Here is a 23903-nt window from a genome sequence, read left to right as displayed (position 1 = left end):
GCAAGTAAAGCTTTGATGGATGTGGAAGGCTCCTTTAGGGCCTTGGATGGAGGTGAGGGAGGAGGTGTGGGCACAGGTTTTACAGTTCCTGCGGTGGCAGGGGAAAGTGCCAGGATGTGAGGGTGGGTCGTAGGGGGGCGTGGACCTGACCAGGTAGTCATGGAGGGAACGGTCTTTGCGGAAGGCGGAAAGGGGTGGGGAGGGAAATATATCCCTGGTGGTGGGGTCTGTTTGGAGTTGGCGGAAAAGGTTATATTAAAAAAATACCTTGCTTGCGTTTCTTCTTCTTTTTTACAGGAACAACAATGAGCTGTTGGTTGAATTCTTCCATGTTCATTGTTCTGAATCTTTCTGCAGAATCTGAAATCTTTGTTAATCCTACAGGCGAGGAAATTGCTCCTATCTGCTGTTCCGGAGATGTTACATGGCTAAAAACACTAATACCACTGTTTGTAGAGCTGCTTCTGCTCCTTGGCTCACTTGTTTCTGAATGTCTTCCCTCTCCTGTCTCGTCCCAGGGATGTCTTTCCATTTCGTTTTTTGAACTCAAATTTGGCTCAAGTTCTGAAGACGACGAATGGTGTGCTTCAAACCGATCAGTTTCTGAAGTTTTATTTTCACTTCGCATTTCTTTTGAGTCTGTTGCAATCACTGTTTCTTGAACTGATTCCCTGGAGCTGACTGTCAGCGGGGAGTTTAATTGTGAATGCACTCCTGAAAAGGCAATTACATCTGCATTAAGTTTACATCAGATTTAGAAACTTTCCGAGGAAAAGAATCTGGAGATTCAGGACGGCCTCTATTCACAGTATTTTAAACAATATTTTACCCTTCTTTGCCTTGAAGTGATTGTCAAATCGTTGAATCTTTTTAAAAAAAGCTGAAGGTGATAGCTTAACATTGTCAATGTCCATCTGAATTTTGAAAATAATATCTTGTACTTGTAAATCTTATATGTATAAGAACTATCAAATTAACACGCACATGAAGATGGAAGTTACAAAAAAAACCTCAAGAACCAAACCAAAACAGAAAAAGGGTATTTAGACATTGGAGTGTGTGCTATAATTCTGCTTATTAGCTACCTAATTTGCGTGTCCTAATTCACATTGACTTTGTCCTATAACCACCTTTGGATTAAACAAAATGAACAATCCTAGGATTTAAAATGAACAACTGAACATTTACAGAAGTATTCCAAGCTCCTAGTACCCTTTGAATATGCTTCTGAACTTCACTCCTAAAGAAAACCAGGCAGTAATATTTAGATTATGACCTCTAGTCCTTGATTTTCTAACCAGAAGAAACCTGATTTTGCATTGTCATGCCTTTGAAAAAGGAAAAAAAAAAGGAAATCCTGAAGAAACCCAAGAACATTATACGGAAACAGAATGTAAAGACAAAAGCAAATTTAGGCCAATAATTTCATATCTTCTTCTGTTATTTTAAATATATAATTACAAAAATATGGCACTCGGCCACAGAACAAGGAATCACCAACCTGACCCCCTTGAAATCAAGTATAGTAGTTTGTGCGCATTTGTTTTAGATCTGTACATTATACTTACTGACTTGAGTATCAATTTAAATTCAGTATGAAACTATTAATGTGCCAATAGCATTATTGGGGAGAATGATATCACAGAGGAAGAGCAAGATAGTCAAGCACGAGGTCTCAGACATTCTGGTTAAAGTTGAAAAAAAAACTTAATTCAATAAAGCATAATGAAAAAAGTTTAATATTGTACACGTGGTGACACAGCGGTTAGCGCTACTGCCTCACAGTACCAGAGAGCCAGGTTCGATTCCAATCTTGGGCATTTGTATGTGGAGTTTCCACATTCTCCTCATGTCTCTGTGGGGCTGCTCCAGTTTCCTCCCACATCCAAAGATGTGTGGGTTAGGTCGATTGGTCATGCTAGAAAAATTACCCAGTAGTGTTCAGGGAGATGTGGTTTAAGTGGATTAGTCATGGTAAAATAAAAAACAATCTGGGGTTTCAGGGATATGGCTGGATGGGGGAGATGGATTTGAGTGGGATACTCTTCAGACCATGCAGACTCAATGGCCTGAATGATCTCTTTTTGCATGGATTTTATGATTCTATGATTTCCAAACTGACTTGTTATAAAACAGAGACAGAACCAAAAGGATATTTTATACCTCTGTATTCACAATGCAGAAAAATTAAACTTTTGAAGACTCCCAAATAGTCACTCCAACAGGTCCTAACTAGACTTTTGATTAACCAATCCCAGATTTTGTGAATAATTAATTTCTAGACACCAGTTTTGTATCTTAAACAAAAGACTTAACAATTTATTAAATACAAACTAACATTAGCAGAGAGAAAATGTAATCAGCATGGTAAGCTGACACGTCTATGCTTTAAACCCAAAACATTTGTTTTCAGCACCATTCACACAAAAGACCATGATGTGGAGGTGCAGTGTTGGACTGGGGTGGACAAAGTCAGAAATCACACAACACCATGTTATAGTCCAACAGTTTTATCTGAAATCACAAGCTTTCAGACAGCTGCTCCTTCGTCAGGTGAAGCAGAGAGAAGTGGACAGACATGAAATTTATAGGCAGAGAGATCATTGCAAGAAAATTCCAGGTAATTAAGTGTGTCAAAAGATAGTACAAATGGTGTGAGTGGAGTGTCGACAGGGTGGTCATTTGCAACAATTTGTTATTTAGCCTATGCATCTCCCTCCACTTCACCTGATGAAAGAACAACACTCCAAAAGCTTATGATTCCAAATAAACCTGTTGGATTATAACCTGGTGTCATGTGACTTCTGACACAAAAGACAGAAATAAACAAAGTTGAAGCATAATTAAAACTGATTACCTAAATATCCTTCATGGTGCATTGTTCACAGGCAACTGTTTTTTCTGAAACATTGACCAGGGTCACCTTCTTAGTTCACTCAAGGAAAGGCGGCAACACTTCTTTCTTTGGGTTTCTGGACGCTGGCACATCAGATTAGACAGTGAGCTTTCAAACCTCTTCTGAAGAAGGGTCACGGGACCCAAAATGTTAACTCTGTTTTCTCTGCACAGATGTTGCCAGACCTGCTGAGTTTTTCCAGCGATTTCTGTTGTTGTTTCAAATCTTCATACTGTCTCAACAGCCTTCAAGAACCATCTCACAGAAAACATAGCTTAAAAAAGTCTTTAATTCTGATTTCACCCCAGTAGACTGACTGAATCTCCCCGAGGTCTCAGTCACCGTTCAAAATCTGGCAACTGTTGAACACAGGGTCTCCCTCAAGCTTGCTGTGATCAACTCCTCAGGTATTGGCCTCTTGAATAGCCAATTTCTGCTACTTATTTAAACACAATGCTTTTCCTGAGCTAGTTTTGGGGTGGGGGCTGGTGGAGGCTGGTCGGTGGAACCATTTAATCAAGGCTCAGCCTACAATTAACCTCCAGGTTTGGCTTTTCAAACAAACAAAGCTTGCCAAGTCTGTTCTTTCCTTTTTAACCCAAACTGTCCCAAAGTCCAACGGTCAATTCTGGCTCAAAATTGAAAATTCATAAAAGAACAAAATAAAATAAATGAAGAATCTGTGAGGTATCCAACACTAAAAGCATTTCTTTACAGATGTGAACAATACTGATTCATAATAATTTATAAATGTACACAAACTTCTTTAAAAACTGTTCAAAAAGCAATGCAGGTGCATTATTTGCTTGGTCAGGAAAAGAACTGAAAACTGTGCAATGGAACCGCTTAACAAAGTTATCATATGCACACAGAGTGCATGCATACACCTTCAATAACACAGCTATTGCATTTCAATTCCACAACAACAACCCATCCAAGGAAATCAGCAAACAAAAGGAAACTCGGCAAGGAATCTACTATTTCTAAAATTTGGAGTTTAATTCACAAGGAGGGAATCCCAGACTTCTGCTTCACAATGGGCAACTCAGTAAACCTGCTGTCAACCATATACACTCAAGTAACCAGTCGATGTCATGTAAATGTCAACCCTCTACTTTTGGCCAAATAATCTGGAAGTTTCCACATATCTTGTGTAAAAGTCGACCCTAGTTCTTCACAGATAACACATTAATGTTTATGAGGCAGTATGCTGGCCATCACATCCTACTCCAGCTTTCTAGTCTGCTAGTTGTTCTGCTCCACGCATGGTGTTCCAGTCCACTGGCTGTTGTGTTCCACTCCAGGTTTTCGGAATTCATTGGTTATTTCTCTTTATTTGTTTAGATTAGATTCCCTACAGTGCGGAAACAGGCCCTTTGGCCCAACCAGTCCACACCGACCCACCGAAGGCTAACCTACCCAGACCCATTTCTCTCTGACTAATGCATCTAACCCTATGGGCAATTTAGCATGGTCAATTCACCTAACCTGCACATTTTTGGATTGTGGGAGGAAACCGGAGCACCCGGAGGAAACCCACGCAGACACGGGGAGAATGTGCAAACTCCACACAGACAGTCGCCCGAGGCTGGAATCGAACCTGGGACCCTGGTGCTGTGAGGTAGCAGTGCTAACCACTGAGCCACCATGCCGCCCCATGAGATCAGTTAGAGACCAGTTGGGCTTACAGTTATAGAGATGTACAGCATGAAAACAGACCCTTCGGTCCAACCTGTCCATGCCAACCAGATATCCCAACCCAATCTATTCCCATCTACCAGTACCCGGCCCATATCTCTCCAAACACTTCCTATTTATATATCCATCCAAATGCCTTTTCAATGTTGCAATTGTACCAGCCTCCCCCACTTCCTCTGGCAGCTCATTCCATAGACGTACCACCCTTTGTGTGAAACAGTTGCCCCTTAGGTCTCTTTTATATCTTTTCCCTCTCACCCTCAACCTATGCCCTCTAGTTCTGGATTCCCCGACCCCAGGGAAAAGACTTTGTCTATTTATCCTATCCATACCCCTCATGATTTTGTAAACCTCTATAAGGTCACCCCTCAACCTCTGACGGTCCAGGGAAAACAGCCCCATGCCTCCAACCCTGGCAACATCCTTGTAGATCTTTTCTGAACCCTTTCAAGTTTCACAACATCTTTGCAATAGGAAGGAGACCAGAATTGCACGCAATATTCCAACAGTGCGGTATGAATTTTGACGGGCATGAATTTCAGCCCCTCAAAAGTATCCATGTAATAGCTGACCCCATAAATTTAACGTTAAAAGGCAGTCAAAAAAATTCAACTATTACTCGAGTATATACGGTATATACTCAAGTCATAATTAACATAGAAAGTGAAGAATAAATAGAGATATAGAAGACAAATGTGGCAAATATTTTGTGAAGAGCTACAACAGCCTTGGGCGTGGAGTTTGCATATTGTCCCTGTTTCTGCATGGGTTTCCTCTGGGTGCTCCGGTTTCCTCATGCAGTCCAGAGATGTGCAGATTAGGTGAATTGGCCATGCTAAATTTCCCATAGTGTTCAGGAAGGTGTGGGTTCGATGCAATAGTCAGGGGAAATGTAGAGCAATACGGTAGGAGAATGGGTTCTGTGTCGGTTACTCTTCAAGGGTTGGTGTGGACTTGTTGGGCCAAATGGCCTGTTTCCACACTGTAGGGATTCTACGAACAGAATATGTACAGGGTATGTGGAGAATTGAAGGAAACTAAAACAGGAGGATTTGAGCTATAGAGAGGTTGAATAGGATGGGGCTGTTTCCGCTGGAGTGTCGGAGGTTGAGGGATGACCTTATAGAGGTTTATAAAATCATGAGGGGCATGGATCGGATAAATAGACAATGTCTTTTCCCTGGGGTGGGAGAGTCCAGAACTAGAGGGCATAGGTTTATGGTGAGAGGGGAAAGATATAAAAGAGACCTAAGGGGTAACCTTTTCATGCAGAGGGTGGTATGTGTATGGAATGAGCTGCCAGAGAAAGTGGTGGAGGCTGGTACAATTGCAACATTTAAAAGGCATTTGGATGGGTATATGAGTAGGAAGGGTTTGGAGGGATATGGGCCAGGTTCTGGTAAGTGGGACTAGATTAGATTATGATATCTGATCAGCATGAACGAGTTGGACCTAAGGATCGGTTTCCGTGCTGTATGCCTCTATGACTCTATAAAAGTGAGGTAATGCTCTCTAAAAACACAGAATCAGTCTTACCAGGAACTAAATGGATTAGACTTAGCAAAATAAGTCTTTAATGGAAGTCCAAAGGAAAGAAAAAAACAGTTTTTCTTAAATTTAACCAGTAATGAGAACAGAAGAAACTCCTACTCAGGTTATTTTCTGCAACATGAGAGTCCACACTGTTTGTCACAGAGTTGCATAACATGGAAACAGACCCTTCAGTCCAGCATGTCAATGCTGACCAGATATCCTAAATTAATATAGTCCCATTTGCCAGCATTCAGCCTATATTGCTCTAAATGCTTCCTATTCATGTATCTATCCAGATGCCTGTGAATGACAATAGGTTCTACAGACACCAGACCACGTGAATGCTTGATGGTACTGTGTATGTCAAGAACCCCACAATAAAATCAGATTAATTCTTGCATGAAGTGGCACTGAAAATAACAACAAAGTGGATTACGTTTTTGACTGTAGTTTCTTCTGTGTAGGATTCAAAGCATCTGTCAAACAAATCTGGAAATCATTAATCCCACCACAGAATTCAATGTGCATTAAGTAATTATGCATAGTGCCAATACAAAACCTACACAGCATTTTATACCAATATTCTGTAGAATGCTTAGGCTTGGAGATTCCTCATGTTTACACCCATTGCAGGTGCAAAACAATTATTTGGCTAAAAGAATGCACAATTGAGAGTGTAAGTTAATTACAATGAACCCAAATCCTCTCAATTTTATACATATATATGTCAAATAAATTGCTATGTTGGAATCCATCTACATTCTTAGATGTTACCATGTTGTTGGCTCCCAATATCTTCAATTTTGCTTTTACATAGGATCTTTCAAAGCTGCAATAAAATTTCCAGGCAGTTTTGGTTTTTTTTAAAAATTGAATTATATTGATCCTTTCAAAGTCACAAGATGTCCCAAAGTGTGTTACAGCCAAATAATTACCTTGTGAAGAGTATTCACTGTTGGAGATGCAGCAGTTTATTTGAGGACAGCAAATACTTCCAAACAGAAATATGATAATAGCTAAATGTTAATTGATGGATAATTATTGGTCAAATCTTAGGGGATACATTATGTTCTTCTTGAAATTGAGTAATTTTGTCTTTTAGTAACTACCTGAATGGAGTGACAGGGCCTTAGGTTAACTTTCCAACGGAAAGATAGCACCACTGCAGTATTGGTCTGGAGAGCCAGCTTAGATTTCTATTCCTAAGTTCTTTAGTGGGCCTTGACCTGGTAATGTTCTGCAGGAAGAGTACTACCAATTGAACTACTGCTGACATACATTTTAATTACACTTTTTAAATATTTTTAAACATCCTCACTGAAACCTGCTCTGTACTTTCAGTTCCTGTCAATTCACACCAACCTCAGTGTAGTGCCCGTATTTATGACAGATTAATTCTGGGTGTTAGAAAGAAGTTTTACATGCATTGTCACTGGGTGCGCAGGTCCACAGATCACTGAAGGTGGCAGTGCAGATAGATAAGGCAGTTAAAAAAAGCTTATAACATGCGTACCTTCATTGAAAGTGGCATTGAGTATAAAGATAGACAAATTATGCCGCTGCTTTATAGAACTTTAGTTAGGCCACACTTAGAATATTGTGTACAGTTCTCTTCACCATACTAACAGAAGGATGTGGATGCTTTGGAGAAGGTACAGAAAAGGTTTACCAGGTCATTCCAGGTATGGGGGATTTTAGCTATGAAGCAAGGTTGACTAAACTGGGTTTATTTTCACTGGAATGCAGGAAGTTGAGGGGCGACCCAATTGAAGTTTATAAGATTATAAATGGCAGGGATGGAGTGGAAGGCATGAGGCTTTTTCCCAGGGTGGAGGGGTCAACTACTAAGGGCCACAGGAGAGGAGAAGTTTAAAAAAGACATGCGAGGCAGTTTTTTTCACACAAAAGGTGGTGAGTGCCTGGAATGCATTGCCAGAGAAGGTGATGGAAGCAGAAACAATAGCAGCATTCAAGAAGCACCTGGAGGAATAAATGAATAGGAAAGGAATAGAGGGATATGGATCCTGTAAGTGAAGACAGTTTTAGTATGGTAGGGCAAAATGTGGCAGTACAAGCTTGGAGGGCTGAAGGGCTTGTTCCTGTGCTGTATTGTTTTTTTGTTCTAAACTGTTCTAACATTGTTTAGTACAGTTTATTCAAGGCAGGAATCCTGTGGCTTCACTGTCTTAGTAAATCCTCTGGAAACTCACATTTTCTGTACTTTTTTAAAAAGTTATTGGTCCCTATCCTGATTATAGCACAAATATGGAGGTCTGGTGCAGAACTGTACTTAGGAACAACTTTTGAAATTAGTAAAATAAGAGTAATATTGGGCACATGTTCAAATCCATCTTCTGTGTTGTGCCTGAGGATCAGAAGACGAAGACAAAATAAAAGTACAGTCATCTACAAATGTTCCTCAAATGTTTTTTATTCTTAGTCAATGGTTTTCTGGCTTAAAAAAGCCTAACCTAATCTGCACATCCTTGTAATGTGGAAATCAACCAGGTTATCACAACAAATAAACTTTTGACGTCAAATACTATCTTGTGTAAACATTTACGAACTTGAAAAACAAATCAAAACAGGGTTCTGTAAAACTATACCCAAGAAGAAAGTTTAACTTAGGGTGACAGAAGACTGTGGCAATTTTTGGACTGTCAGCAGATTTTACAGCAGACTGATCTCCAAACCTGTTCTCAATCATCCCCTCCCAATAAAAATTTTCCCAAAGATTTGCTTGGCCAGAATGCACTTTAACTTAAATATTTTTATGATCTTTTAAGTTTCTTCCCGCTCTGTGAATAATACTTGGATCAGATCACTGAAATCTATAGCTCTTTAGCACACACCATGTGGTCATGTCATGCATAGGTCTAGATAATGAATATAATGAACCATTCCAGCTATGAAAGAGATCAAAGAGCAAGATTCATATTTTTAGTCTTCATGGGCTAGCTAAACATTGTACATTAAGGACTACAGAAGGAGGACTTCTGATATCCTCTACTTGGTTGGCACATAGACACAGAGACCAACATCAATTCCCGACTGTCAGCAAATGAAAACCGAGCATTCAAATTGTTATGTTTCTGATATCTACCATAGTACCATGAGACATGCAGGTTTACCCAACTCAGCCCGAAGTGATGTTTTATAATCAAGCAACCTTACCCATTAACTTGAAAGATTCTGGTTTGTTGGAAATTCGAATTATATCACGGTCGTCAGTCAACATGAAAATTTCATCATCTGTACAGGAAACAGACACAATGGCACTGAGCCCTTCGAGTCCACCAATCAGAGCCTGCAAATGCCATGTAATAAATATTAAAATGTGATGTTGTTAGTTAACTGACATGACTTATACAAATTTCCATCATTAAGTAATACAGAACATGTTTAGATAGAAAGGATCATTTGGGGCTGGAGTTTACAGAGATGGCCAATGTTCCATCACCAGGGATGAAAATGGCAGGCAAGACTGCCACCTACAGTCAATGAATGAAGTGACGCTGTAGGTAATGTCTAAATAAAGATGGCAGCCCTCACCAGAAGGTGCAGGAGCTTGGCAGCACCAATGCTAGCATTGGCCACTGCTTATATTGCAGATGCAAGAAGATGATGCCTCAGTGCTGAGTGCCCTCAAAGAAAGTTCTGTCGGGGATGATGGGACTAGGCAGGCATGCAACAGTAATTGGGGGTTTGTTTCAGTGGGTGGTCTCCCTAAGCAGTGCCAAGCTCACCTAATCAAGGTAAAATGTTCCTGGAGACAGGAAGTGGCTCTTAATTGATCAACGTGTTTAAATTGGGCTGTAGCAAGAAACCAATGTGCCAAATAGTGCGGTGAGGAAGGCATATGGCGTACTGGCTTTTATTGGTAGAGGAATTGAGTTCCGGAGTCCTGAGGTCATGATGCAGTTGTATAAGACTCTGGTGCGGCCGCATCTGGAATATTGTGTGCAGTTTTGGTCGCCATACTATAGGAAGGATGTGGAGGCACTGGAACGGGTGCAGAGGAGGTTTACCAGGATGTTGCCTGGTATGGAAGGAAGATCGTATGAGGAAAGACTGAGACACTTGGGGCTGTTTTCATTAGAGAAAAGAAGGTTTAGGGGTGACTTGATTGAGGTGTACAAGATGATTAGGGGGTTAGATAGGGTTGACAGTGTGAGCCTTTTCCCGCGTATGGAGTCGGGTATTACAAGGGGGCATAGCTTTAAATTAAGGGGGGGTAGATATAGGACTGAAGTTAGGGGTAGGTTCTTCACTCAGCGAGTCGTAAGTTCATGGAATGCCCTGCCAGTAGCAGTGGTGGACTCTCCCTCTTTATGGGCATTTAAGCGGGCATTGGATAGGTATATGGAGGATAGTGGGTTAGTATAGGTTAGGTGGGCTTGGATCGGCGCAACATCGAGGGCCAAAGGGCCTGTACTGCGCTGTATTCTTCTATGTTCTATGTTCTATGTTCTAACTCTCCCACTGTTAGCAACGATAGGGGGCATGATAGGGGGAATGTGTTGAGCGTTCTACTCTGACATTTCTTGTGCCATTTTGTCAGCCTTCCTACCTCCCAGCTTGTCCCAAGGGGCTAAAGGATTTCTGCTCAGCTTAATATTTTACTGTAGAAATGTGTTAGAACTTAATAATTGTTTAAAAGCAGAACAAAAATGTCTCAATTCACTTAAACTCTGTAAAATATCACTAAAAGTACAAAAGTAACTTTTGAAAAATGGTGTTCTCAATTCTCATTATAGCACAAGACCCCTTAATCTTCTCTGGCCACAACTGATCTGTCCTTAGAAAAGACCTTATATTAAACACAACTACTGCAATGAATTCAGGCTGGCATGATCCTGAGCTCTTCTTCCTTTGCATTAGACTCCTCAGCCAGTTTAGATTAGATTAGATTCCCTACAATATGGAAACAGGCCCTTCGGCCCAACAAGTCCACACCAACCCTCTGAAGAGTAACCCTCCCAGACCCATTCCCCATTTACCCTTGACTAATGCAATTTAGCATGTCCAATTCACCTCACCTGCACATCTTTGGATTGTGGGAGGAAACCGGAGCACCCAGAGAAAACCCACGCAGACACAGGGAGAATACGCAAACTGCACACAGTCACCCAAGGCAGGAATCGAACCTGGGTCCCTGGAGCTGTGAAGCAGCAGTGTTAACCACTGAGCCGCCCTAGACACTTCTCTAGACAGCAGCCATTTTTTAAAAAATCATACATAGGATGTGGGCATCGCTGAAGAGGCCAGCATTTATTGCACATCCATAACTACTGCTGTGGGTCTGGTGTCACGTTTAGGCCAGACCAGGTGAGGATGGCAGTTTCCTTCCCTGAAGTTCATCAGTGAACCAGATAGGTTTTTCCTGCCAATCGACAATGGTTTCTTGCTTAGAGATTCATAGAGTTGTACTCAGACTCGTAATTCCAGCAGCTTTTGTTTTGAATTAAAACTTAATCTGCTATGCTGGGATTCAAATCCGAGTCCCCAGAACATTACCTGGGTTGTGAAGAATAATAGTCTAGCAATAGACCAAAAGCTCCCACTTTTCTGTTTCACAGCCCCCCTTTCTACTTCTAGTTTTCTACCCCCACCTGGACTTCCCTTTTGTCTCTTATCTACACTATCTGCTGATCTGAACTTTACCTTGCAGAGACTGAATGCAATTCAGTAACAGTTTATCCTATCCCTCCTGAACCATGACCCCATACTGGTCATCACCCTATTGTCTCCAGACTATGAAAGACCTCGTCGCTTTTAGAAATACTCCCTATCCAGATAAAAATCTCAGATCCCAACCCCAGTCAGCCTATTTCTACTTCCTTCGCAACATGTATGAATAGGATTTCACTGGTAAACCTATTCTTTTCAGTCTGTTTCTGTCCCACTCAACTATTGAATGGATTATCCTTCTCCATTTCTGACATGTCTAGCAGGATGGCACCACAAAACACACCTATCAAAGCCTGAAAAGACTGTTTTCTTAATTGCACTCTGGTCCCCTCCTTACTTAGTCTTCCTATAGCAGTTTCCACAAGAACAAGGTGCAACACTTGTTTTGTTCCTCCTCCTGTCTCACCATCCAAGGTTTCAAATATTTATTCCAGATTTTAAAAAGGTGATTCATAATGACATCTCAACTTAGTTTACTGTATTTACTGCCTACAATGACACCAAATTCAGATAATAGAATCCCTAATGTGGAAGTAGGCCATTTGGTCTATCAAATCCACACCCCCCCTCCAAACAGCATCCCACCCAGACCCACTCCCCTACTGTATCCCTGTAATTCTCATGGCTAGTCCTGCATGCCTGGATACTGTGGGCAATTTAGCATGGCCAACCCACCTAACCTGCACATTTTTGGACTGTGGGAGAAAACCGGAGCACCCAGAGGAAACCCGCACCGACATGCGGAGAGTTTTCAAACTCCGCACAGTTGCCCGAGGCTGGAATTGAACCCAGATCTCTGGTGCTGTGAAGCAACAGTGCTAACTACTGCACTGAGCCACAGATCCAGTGACTGTTTTGCAGAACCCCTCCACTCGGTCTACAAGCACTCGTCCCCCACAGTGTTCTAATGATGTTTTAACTTTCACTTAAGCAATAGCAATTCATTTCTTGATTAGGCAATTTACTGCCCTCCAGATTCAAAATGGAGTTCACTAATTTCAGATTATGTGCCAATTTTACTGCCTTTTCTTTTCACAACTTGTAGTTTCACTCTTTGCTCTTGGGCATCAGCTGTTCATCATTCTACTATTTACATTACCACTTGACACAACTTATATTTTTTCACTTGTCCCAATATCACTCACTTTGGCCTTGCACAATTGTCATTTAATCTCACCTGTTTCTCACTGTATTACAGACCTTCCGTCTTGTGCTTTTGCCAACTCACCCCTCTATTACATTTTCAATTCTTCTCAGTTTTTATTGGATTATTGATCTAATTCATGAACTCAGATGGCATCGATGGAGAGAAACAGACTGCTTCCAGCATTTTCTGTTTTTATTTCAGTACAAGTCCCTATAAGTTTTCCACTTTTAGAATTTTTCAGATGGATATGGTCAACATCTATACAATTCAAAAACATACCCACAAAAAGGCTGGGCAGTTAATTTTGTTCCATGATGGTTTAGGTCTAAACCCATTTGAAAGACAAACACAGTGAAGCAAATTTTTCCTCCAATTGCTAGTTGAAATAAATCATTTTTTAACCACTTCATTATGAACATGAATATTCCAAGCATGCTCCATAGTGACACTTTCATTTTCGATACCTTATCTCCTCTGAACATTGACAACTTAGTACTAAACTAAGTGTTTTTGCACTTTGCTGTCAGAAGTTCTGAACCTATCTAGGGCCCTGAAAGGTTTTATAGAAAAGGTCACTTTCATAACTTTCACCCTATCAATAGGAAATGAATACAAAGCTCTGGTGCTGAGGATGATAATGCAGTGCTCCAAATGCATTGTGCATTTTCTCCTTCAGGTAATGTATTTCTCATCCTCTGAGAAAATAGGCGACAGGTTTAATAGAAGATCTTGATTGGCGCAGGCTTGGAGAGCTGAAGGGCCTGTCCCTGTGAAGTAATTTTCTTTGTTCTATTCTTTGTTCTTTGTGGGAAAGAGCAGCTAGGACACACTCCTTACAGACCTTGGCACTAACCCACATGTTCAGTCATGGATGGGATGACTATCCTATCTGAAGCACCTGCAGTTCTTTTTATCATAGGATGTCTGAGCAGTTTCAAGAATTTACTTCTCACTGTCATTTACATCGCGTGTTTTATTCAGTATCCAGCTAATATGGTTTAAAATTTGTAAGATGTTCTGAAGTTATCACATAAACCCCAAAACCTACTGTATCCTGTGATCACGATTAGCTCTCCAAGACATGTAAACATATGTTGTCTCCTTTGGCAGAGAGGAAATTCATCACTTGAACATTCTTTCTCTGTGATTTCTTGTAGTTTTATACTCAAGTTTAAATGTTCATTTAAGTTACAACTGGATTTATATTAGTTCCCTTCCTTTGAAAATCTGCTTTGTTCAATGGGAAAGCTAGGATGTCTTCTCTCCTAGGTTTATTGTTTTGTCTGTCATCTTAGAAAAGTATTTCCTTTGTAGCTTTTTGAACTTATATTTTAATATAAATCAGGTAGCCAAAACTCCAGTATGTTCAAAGTGAAGTGAGGCCTTTTAAATGTCCAGACCACGGGAAATCCTTTAAAATGTCCAGGGACTGGATGTCCCATTAATGTGTTCACACAAGGAGAAACCATTCCAGTATTCTCATTGTCTGTCATCTGACCTGTTCACAGTACTTTGTATTTTGATGTTGATATTGTTCATCCCATCGATGACTGAACATGTGGGTTAGTGCCAAGGTCTGTAAGGAGTGTGTCCTAGCTGCTCTTTCCCACAAAGAACAAAGAATAGAACAAAGAAAATTACATCACAGGAACAGGCCCTTCGGCTCTCCAAGCCTGCGCCAATCAAGATCTTCTATTAAACCTGTCGCCTATTTTCTAAGGATCTGTATCCCTCTGCACCCTGCCCATTCATGTAACTGTTTAGATACATCTTAAATGATTCTATCATGCCCACCTCTACCACCTCCATGGCAACGCATTCCAGGAACCCACCACCCTCTGCGTAAAGAACTTTCCAAGAATATCTCCCTTAAAATTTTCCCCTCTCACCTTGAACCGTGACCCCTAGTAATTGAGTGCCCCACTCTGGGGAAAAAAGCTATCCATCCTCTCATGATTTTATAGACCTCAATCAAGTCCCCCTCAACCTTTGTCTTTCTAATGAAAATAGTCCTAATCTAACCTCTCTTCATAGAACCCTTCATACTCGGCAACATCCTGGTGAACCTCCTCTGCACTCTCTCCAAAGTATCCGCATCCTTTTGATAGTGTGGTGACCAGAATTGTACACAGTATTTCAAACTTGGCCGAACCAAAGACCTATACAACTGTAACATGACCTGCCAAACCTTGTACTCAATATCCTGTTCGATGAAGGAAAGCATGCTGTATGGTTTCTTGATCATCTATCGACCTGCGTTGCAACCTTCAGGGAACATCCAGATCTCTCTGTACATTAATTTTCCATTTATCATATAGTTTGCTCTAGAATTCGATCATCCAAAATGCATCATCTTGCATTTGCCCGAATTGAACTCCCCATTTGCCATTTCTTCGCCCAACACTCCCAATCTATCTATATTCTGCTGCATTCTCTTGACAGTCCCCTTCACTGTCTGCTACTCCACCAATCTTAATGTCATCTGCAAACTTGTTAATCTGACCACCTTTACCTTCCTCCAGATCATTTATGTATATCACCAACAACAGTGGTCCCAACACGGATCCCTGTGGAATGTCACTGGTCACAGTTCTCCATTTTGGAAACTCCTTTCCACTACCACTGTCTGCTGCTGCCCAGACAGTTCTCTATCCATCTAGCTAGAACACCCTGGACCCCATGCGACTTCATCTTCTCCATCAGCCTACCATGGGGAACCTTATCAAACTCATTACTGAAGTCCATGTAAATGACATCTACAACCCTTCCCTCATCAATCAACTTTGCCATTTCCTCAAATAATTCTATTAAGTTGGTAAGACATTACCTTCCCTACACAAAACCATGCTGCCTATCACTGATTAGCCCATTTTCTTCCCTCAGTATCTTCTCTAGCAGCTTCCCTACCATTGACATCAGCTCACTGGTTTATAATTACCTGGATTATCCCTTCTACTCAGGGATAATACCGGTTGTTTCAAACCTGTCACTGATCTCCACCAGGCTGGCACAAAGCAGAATGGGAGCATTGTGTGATGTTGACCCAAGAGAGGGATGATGGAGAAAGGAGACAGCCAAGTGGGAATTCCACTCAGTCTCTCACTTCTTACTCTTAAATCCCCAACCCCAGACAATGCCCACACAATGCCTCCATCTGCTGACATGCCATTCTATCCCCGGCTTACACAGGTACAGGTGGAATCTGAATTCAATAAAAATCTGGAAATCGGAGTCTAATGATGATGGTGAATTAATTGTCATGGGAAATGCCCATCTGGTTCACTACAGTCCTTACCTGGTCTGGCCTATATGTGACACCAGATCCATAGTAGCGTGGTTGACTCTGCACTGCCCTCTGAGAAATTACGGATGAATAATAAATGCTGACCTAGTCAATGATGCCCTCATCCTGTGAACGAATAGTTATCATGATGAAACATTTTGGTGATTTTTTAGATTAGATTCCGTACAGTGTGGAAACAGACCCTTCAGCCCAACAAGTCCACACCGACTCTCCGAAGAGCAACCCACCCAGACCCACCTCCCTCTGACTAGTGCACCTAACACTATGGGCAATTTAACATGGCCAATTCACCTAGCTTGCACATCTTTGTGATTATGGGAGAAAACCGGAGCACCCGGAGGAAACCCACGCAGACACGGGAAGAATGTGCAAACTCCACACAGAGTCTCCTGAGGCTAGAATCGAACCTGGGACCCTGGTGCAGTGAGGTAGCAGTGCTAACTACTGTGCCACCATGCCCCCCCCCGATTTGCTGACATCTGTCTGGAAAAACTAATACGGCGACATCAGTGGGATAAAGGCCAACAGGGTGCAGCAATCTTGGGATAAAGGAAAACAGAATAGTATAAATATGCAGACCATCGTGTGATTCAATGAGCTGAGATTTGCTCATATGAGCTGTGACTGGCCACAGAGAGGGGTTCATCAGTTAAGAACCAGGATAAAAGAGAGCCTCCTCAGACAAGGTTATGCAGTGGAGAGGACCCAAAATTCCTGATTTTTCCTAAACTCTACAAAAGGATGTTCTCACTGCATCAGTGAAACCTGGAGGATATTAATTCTGTACAAGTTAATCCCTACAACTACAAAGAACGCAACTAGTCCTCACGTTTTTTTTAGTATCAACAAACACAGATCTTACAAAATGCTTATCCATGGAACTGTGTTCCTCTGGAACCAGAGTCAAAAGGTGTCCTAACATTCAACTTTGGACCTTGAACATGAGTGTCAGGGTCACAAACACGGAACACTATTGCCAGATACCTTTCATCCCCAATCCTAAACGTGCCATTCTTGGTGGCTGTGCCGTCAGCTGCCTGGATCCTATGTTCTGTTTCTTCCTGTCTGAACCTCTTCACCTTTCCATTTCATTTTCCTAAATTCCTTATAATCCACTTCTTCAGGCAAGATTTTGGTCACCTCTTAGGAACTTTGAAACTCATTGGAACTATTGATGTGACTGTCTCTGTGGAAATGTTGTCATTCACTAGACCTGATCACTGAGTGAATGAGTGTATAAGAGGACTGTAAGCCTGTGACCAGGGCTGTGCCGCAAGGATCAGTGTTGGGTCAACTGCTTTTTGTCACTTACATAAATGATTTGGATGTGACTGTGGGAGGTATGGTTAGTTAATTTGCAGAGGACACCATGATTGCTGATGTCGTGGACAGCCAAGAAGGTCACCTCAGAGTACAACAGGATCTCGATCAAATGGGCCAATGAGCCAAGGATTGACAGATGGAGTTTAACTTAGATAAATGAGAGGTGCTACATTTTGGAAAGGCAAATCAGGGTGGGACTTATTGGTAATCTCCTGGGGAACAAAAAGACCTTGGAGTGCAGGTTCATAGACCCTTGAAAGTGGAGTTGCAGTAGATAGAATAGTGAAAAAGGCATTTGGTGTGCTTGCCTATTGGTCAGTGCATTGGGTATAGGAGTTAGGAGAGCATATTGCGGCTGAATAGGACATTGGTTAGGCCACGTTTGGAATACTGCATACAATTCTGATCTCCCTGCTACAGGAAGGATCTTGGGAAACTTGAAAGGGTTCAGAAAAGATTTACAAGGATGTTGCCAGGGTTGGACAGGAGAGGCTGTATTCGCTGGGGCTGTTTTCCCAGGAGTGTCAGAGGCTGAGGAGTGACCTTATAGAAGTTTATAAAATTAAGAGGAGTTTGGATAGGGTAAATATACGAGGTCTTTTCTCTGGGGGGGGGTCCAAAATCAGAGGGCATAGGTTTAAGGTCAGAGGGGAAAGACTTAAAAGGGACTCAAGTGGCAACCTTTTCACACAAAGGGTGGTGCATGTACCGAATGAGCTGCCAGAGGAAGTGGTGGAGGCTGGTAGCTACAACATTTAAAAGCCATCTGTATAGGTATATGAATAGGGATGGTTTAGAAGGGCATGGGCCAAATGCCGGCAATTGGGACTAGATCTATTTAGGATATCTGGTGGGCATGGACAAGTTGGACTGAAGGGTGTTTCCATGCTGTACATATCTATGACTCTACATTTACAACAGCAGTTTTAGTTTGCTACAAACTCTGTCCCTACTTTTCTCTTTTCCAATTTTCCCATTCCCCTTTATCTGAACATAGCCACTTTTTTATTCACCCCACCATGGAATGTGAGCATGGTTCACAAGGCAGCATTTGCTGTCCTTCCCTAATTACTGTCAAGGACAACAGTCAGAACAGAGTGTCATCAACAATCTTTTGATACTTGCATAATCATTAATCTTACTACAGCTTTGTTCATAAAACATTTGGATTGGGAGCATGACTTCAAAGCCACACTCCAACAGGTCTTTGCCAGAATATCCAGCAGAAGGCCCTGGAAATAAGTAAAGGAACTGTAGCCTACTCCTCTTTCCTTACAGTGGTTCTTGGAGTCCACTGTAGACATCAAATGGCATCCCATTCTTAGAGGGAGAAACATGACACACACTAGAAATCATGTTGGCTAGCTTATTTTCTAATTTCACATTAATCTATAATACTAGCTTTGTTTCCCACTGTCAGTTTTAAATAGTTTAGCTTGGTAGACAAATAACGCATTACAGAATAAGGCACTGGATAAGATCTGCCTGAGGAGCAGAGTGTTCCCCCAGTGTTCATCAAGCAAATCCAAACATGAATGAGCTTGCCATATTATCAGTGCAGACATACTGACTAACATATTTGCCAATGTCATAACATACGTTAAAAGTAATTAAATGACTGTGAATGGTTTTTGAGTACCCAAAGATAAAAGCAGCAGAGATGTTCTGATTGCTTCTTTGCATGAAATCCTGCTCATCCATCAACCTGTGCATTGTGACCTGCCCTGGCTCCACATCAGACAATACTTCACATAAAACAAAAACTCATCCCAGATTTCAAAACCTTTCATGAACACATCCTCCCTATTTCTGTAATCTCCTCCAATCCCACAACTCTCCAGGATATGTGCACTCCTCTAATGCAGGCTTTTTGAGCTTCCCAGTTTTCAACTTGCCTTCAGATGTCCTTGTCCTAATTTATCCTTAAATCTTTATCTGTCTCTTTCCTCCTCTAATATGCACCTTAAAACTCACCTCCTTTCTAAGCTTTGGTCACCCATCATACTATCTCCTTATGGAGCTCAATATAAAATTTTATTTTGCAATACTGCTGTGAAAGTCTTGGGCATTTTGTTTTTGAGCAGCAAAGGCATCATATCAAAACAAACAGCTCCAATTGTGGTTGATAGTGCCACCGTGTGGCAGGACATCACCCACAATAAACAAAAAGAAAAGTCCTTTAACAAACTATTTAGAGTCATAGAGATGTACAGCACAGAGACAGACCCTTCGGTCCAATCTGTCCATGCCAACAAGATATCCCAAACATATCTTCGCCCACCTGCCAACACCCAGCCCATATCCCTCTAAACCCTTCCTAAACACTTACCCATCCAAATGCCTTTTAAATGTTGCTATTGTACCAGCCTCCACCACTCCCTCTGGCAGCTCATTCCATAAACGTACCACCCTCTCCGTGAAAAATTTGCTACTTAGGTCTCTTTTATATCTTTCCCCTCTCACCCTAAACCTATGCCCTCTAGTTATGGACTCTCCCACCCCAGGGAAAACACTTTGTCTATTTATCCTATTCGTGCCCCTCATAATTTTGTAAATCTCTATAAGGTCGCCCCTCAGCCTCCGACGCTCCAGGGAAAACAGCTCCAGCCTGTTCAGCTTCTCCCTATAGCTCAAATCCTCCAACCATGGCAACATCCTTGTAAATCTTTTCTGAACCCTTTCAAGTTTCACAACATCTTTCCGATAGGAAGGAGACCAGAAATGTACGCAATATTCCAACAGGGGCCTAACCAATGTCCTGTACAGCTGCAACATGACCTCCCAACTCCTGTACTCAATACTCTGACCAATAAAGGAAAGCATACCAAATGCCTTCTTCACTATCCTATCTACCTGCAACTCCACCTTCAAGGAACTATGAAGGTCTCTTTGCTCAGCAACACTCTCTCCGACCTTACCATTAAGTGTATAAGTCCTGCTAAGATTTGCTTTCCCAAAATGCAGCACCTCACGCTTATCTAAATTAAACTCCATCTGCCATTTCTCAGCCCATTGGCCCATCTGATCAAGATCCCGTTGTAATCTGAGGTAACTTTCTTCGCTGTCCACTACACCTCCAATTTTGGTGTCATCTGCAAACTTACTAACTATGCCTCTTATGTTCACTTCCAGATCATTTATATAAATAATGAAAAGTACTGGACCCAGCACTAATCCTTGTGGCACTCCACTGGTCACAGGCCTCCAGTATGAAAAACAATCCTCCACCACCACCCTCTGTCTTCCACCTTTGAGCTAGTTCTGTATCAAAATGGCTAGTTCACCCTGTATTCCATGAGATCCAACCTTGTTAACCAGTCTCCCATGGGGAAACTTGTTGAATGCCTTACTGAAGTCCATATAGATCACATCCACCGCTCTGCCCTCTTACTTAGTATTATGCCAGTAGAAGTAGTCACAAAATTGAAATGCAGAAAAAGTGTTACCTTTGCAAGATACTAAATACATTACTAATCAGTTAACTTCACCAGGCTCTGTATCTGAAAGTTAAGATGGAGTGCAGTTTTCAGTGGTAATGGACTTAAAGAGCTGTGGGAAATTGAATGAGGCAGTGCAGATACAGTTTTGAGTACCCATTCTAAAATCATATTTGTCTTTATTTTTATATGTCATTATGAATTAACGTCAATATTTTTAATAGGGACCACTTCTGTAAATGTGGCAATTATATGCTCATACAGTGTTTACATTTGCAGGAGCATGTTATCAGTGTCACAAATTTACATAATTCTCAGAAATGAAATGGGACAGAAGGAAGTACAATGAAAGAAGTTATTAGAAATTATATGTTTTTCCTCCAGTGTCCATAATTTTTATTTTAATAATCAGGTGTTGGTTGTTAATATATTATTCTCTTTTTTCACTAATGGAATGCGGACATCACTGGCTCGGCCTATCCCTAGATGCCCTTGAGAAAGTAGTGGTGAGCTGTTTAGTGGAACTGCTGCGGCCCATTTTCTGTCAATCGATACACAATGTCGTGAGAGGAATTCCAGGATTTCCAGCAACAATGAAGGAATGGTGATATATTTCCAAGTCAGGATGGTGAGTGGCTTGAAGGGAAACTTGTCAATGGTGGTGTGCCCATACATCTGTTGCCCTGTGCTGCTGGATGGTAAACAGTAACAAGTTTGGAAGGTGCTTCATAAGGAGCTTTGGTGAATTTCTGCAGTGCATCCTGCAATTGATACGCATGTTGCTACTGAGCATTGGGGTGGAAGGAGTGACATTTTGTGGATGTGGTGCCAATCAATCAGGCTGCTTTGTCCTGGATTGTTTTAAGTTTCTTGAGTGTTGTTGGATCTGCACTCGCCCATACAAGTACCCATTCTATCACACTCCTGACATGTGACTTAGTGATGCAGGACAGGCTCTGGGAAAATCAGGAGGTGAATTATTCACATTTGACCTGCTCTTGTAGCCACAGTATTTGTATGGCTATTCCATTTCAGCTTCTGGCCAATGGTAACCCTCAGGATTGATAGTGAGGGAATTCAGTGATGGTAATGTTATTGACTGTCAAGGAGTGATAACCAGATTCTCTCTTGTTGGAGATGCTCATGGCCTGGCAATTCTGTGGCACAAATGGTACTTGCCACTTCTCAGCCCAAGCCTGGATACTTTCCAGGACTTGCTGCATTTGGAAATGCTGCTTCAGAGTTGCTCCAATAGGCATGTCGTTTAGTGATCAGTGAACGTCACCTTCACTAACATTATGATGGAGGGAAGGTTGTTAACGAAGCAGTTGAAAATGGTTGGGCCCAGGTCACTATCCTGAGGAACTCTTGCAGAGATGACTGACCTCCAACAACCACAACCATCTTTGTGTCAACAAGCAAACAATTCCCATTGAAACTAGTAAGGCGGGGAACCCGGGAAGATAGTGAGGAAAGAGATCAATCTGAGACTGGTACAGTTGAGAACAGAAGCGAGTCAAACAGTCAGGGCAGGCAGGGACAAGGTAGGACTGATAAATTGAACTGCATTTATTTCAATGCAAGGGGCCTAACAGGGAAGGCAGATGAACTCAGGGTATGGTTAGGAATATGGGACTGGGATATCGTAGCAATTACAGAAACATGGTTCAGGGATGGACAGAACTGGCACCTTAATGTTCCAGGATATAAATGCTACAGGAAGGATAGAAAGGGAGGCAAGAGAGAAGGGGGACAATAGACAATAGGTGCAGGAGTAGGCTATTCTGCCCTTCGAGCCTGCACCACCATTCAATATGATCATGGCTGATCATCCTTAATCAGTATCCTGTTCCTGCCTTATTTCCATAACCTTTGATTCCACTATCCTTGAGAGCGCTATCCAACTCTTTCTTAAATGAATCCAGAGACTGGGCCTCCACTGCCCTCTGGGCAGAGCATTCCACACAGCAACCACTCTCTGGGAGTGGTGTTTTTGATAAGGGATAGCGTTACAGCTGTAGTGAGGGTGGATATTCCCGGAAATACTTGCAGGGAAGTTATTTGGGTGGAACTGAGAAATAAGAAAGTGATGATCACCTTATTGGGATTGTAGTATAGACCTTGTAATAGTTAGCGGGAAATTGAGAAACAAATTTGTGAGCATATCTCAGTTATTTGTAAGAATAATTGGGTGGTTATGGTAGAGGTTTTTAACTTTCCAAACATAGACTGGGACTGTCGTAGTGTTAAGGGTTTAGATGGAGAGGAATTTGTTAATTGTGTCCATGGACTACTTTCTAAATGGTGAGAAAATTCGTAAAGCCAAAGTACAAAGGGATCTGGGAGTGCTAGTTGAGGATTCTCTAAAGGTAAACATGCAGGTTGAGTCCGTGATTAAGAAAGCGAATGCAATGTTGTCATTTATCTCAAGAGAGTTGGAATATAAAAGCACACTTGTGTTACTGAGACTTTATAAAGCTCTGGTTAGGCCCCATTTGGAGTACTGTGTCCAGTTTTGGGCCCCACACCTTAGGAAGGACATACTAGCACTGGAGCGTGTCCAGCGGAGATTCACACGGATGATCCCTGGAATGGTAGGTCTAACATATGATCCTGGGATTGTATTCATTGGAGTTTAGAAGATTAAGGGGAGATCTAATAGAAACTTACAAGATAATACATGGCTTGGAAAGGGTGGATGCTCGGAAATTGTTTCCGTTAGGCGAGGAGACTAGGACCCGTGGATACAGCCTTAGAATTAGAGGGGGTAAATTCAGAACAGAAATGCGGTGACATTTCTTCAGCCAGAGAGTGGTGGGCCTGTGGAATTCATTGCCGCAGAGTGCAGTGGAGGCCGGGACGCTAAATGTCTTC

The 23903-nt window shown here is 41.7% G+C and overlaps 1 protein-coding gene across 5 annotated transcripts in view; it reads right to left on the bottom strand.

Moving 5' to 3' along the window:
• tecpr2 (tectonin beta-propeller repeat containing 2) overlaps positions 1-23903 on the bottom strand; it is a 113813-nt gene that overhangs the window by 71890 nt on the left and 18020 nt on the right. For all 5 annotated transcript variants that reach the window (XR_006312754.1, XR_006312753.1, XM_043697447.1 and 2 more), the window contains exons 7-8: positions 9302-9434; positions 268-714 (exon numbers count right to left, since the gene is read on the bottom strand). Coding sequence is in view for 3 of the 5 variants with exons in the window: in XM_043697447.1 (XP_043553382.1) it covers positions 268-714; positions 9302-9434 (580 nt within the window). In the remaining 2 variants the exon portion in view is untranslated. The remainder of the gene's footprint in view (positions 1-267; positions 715-9301; positions 9435-23903) is intronic.

Source organism: Chiloscyllium plagiosum, chromosome 10, assembly GCF_004010195.1.
Source record: "Chiloscyllium plagiosum isolate BGI_BamShark_2017 chromosome 10, ASM401019v2, whole genome shotgun sequence".
NCBI classification, from domain to species: Eukaryota; Metazoa; Chordata; class Chondrichthyes; order Orectolobiformes; family Hemiscylliidae; genus Chiloscyllium; species Chiloscyllium plagiosum.
This window is presented reverse-complemented; position numbering and strand designations above follow the sequence as displayed.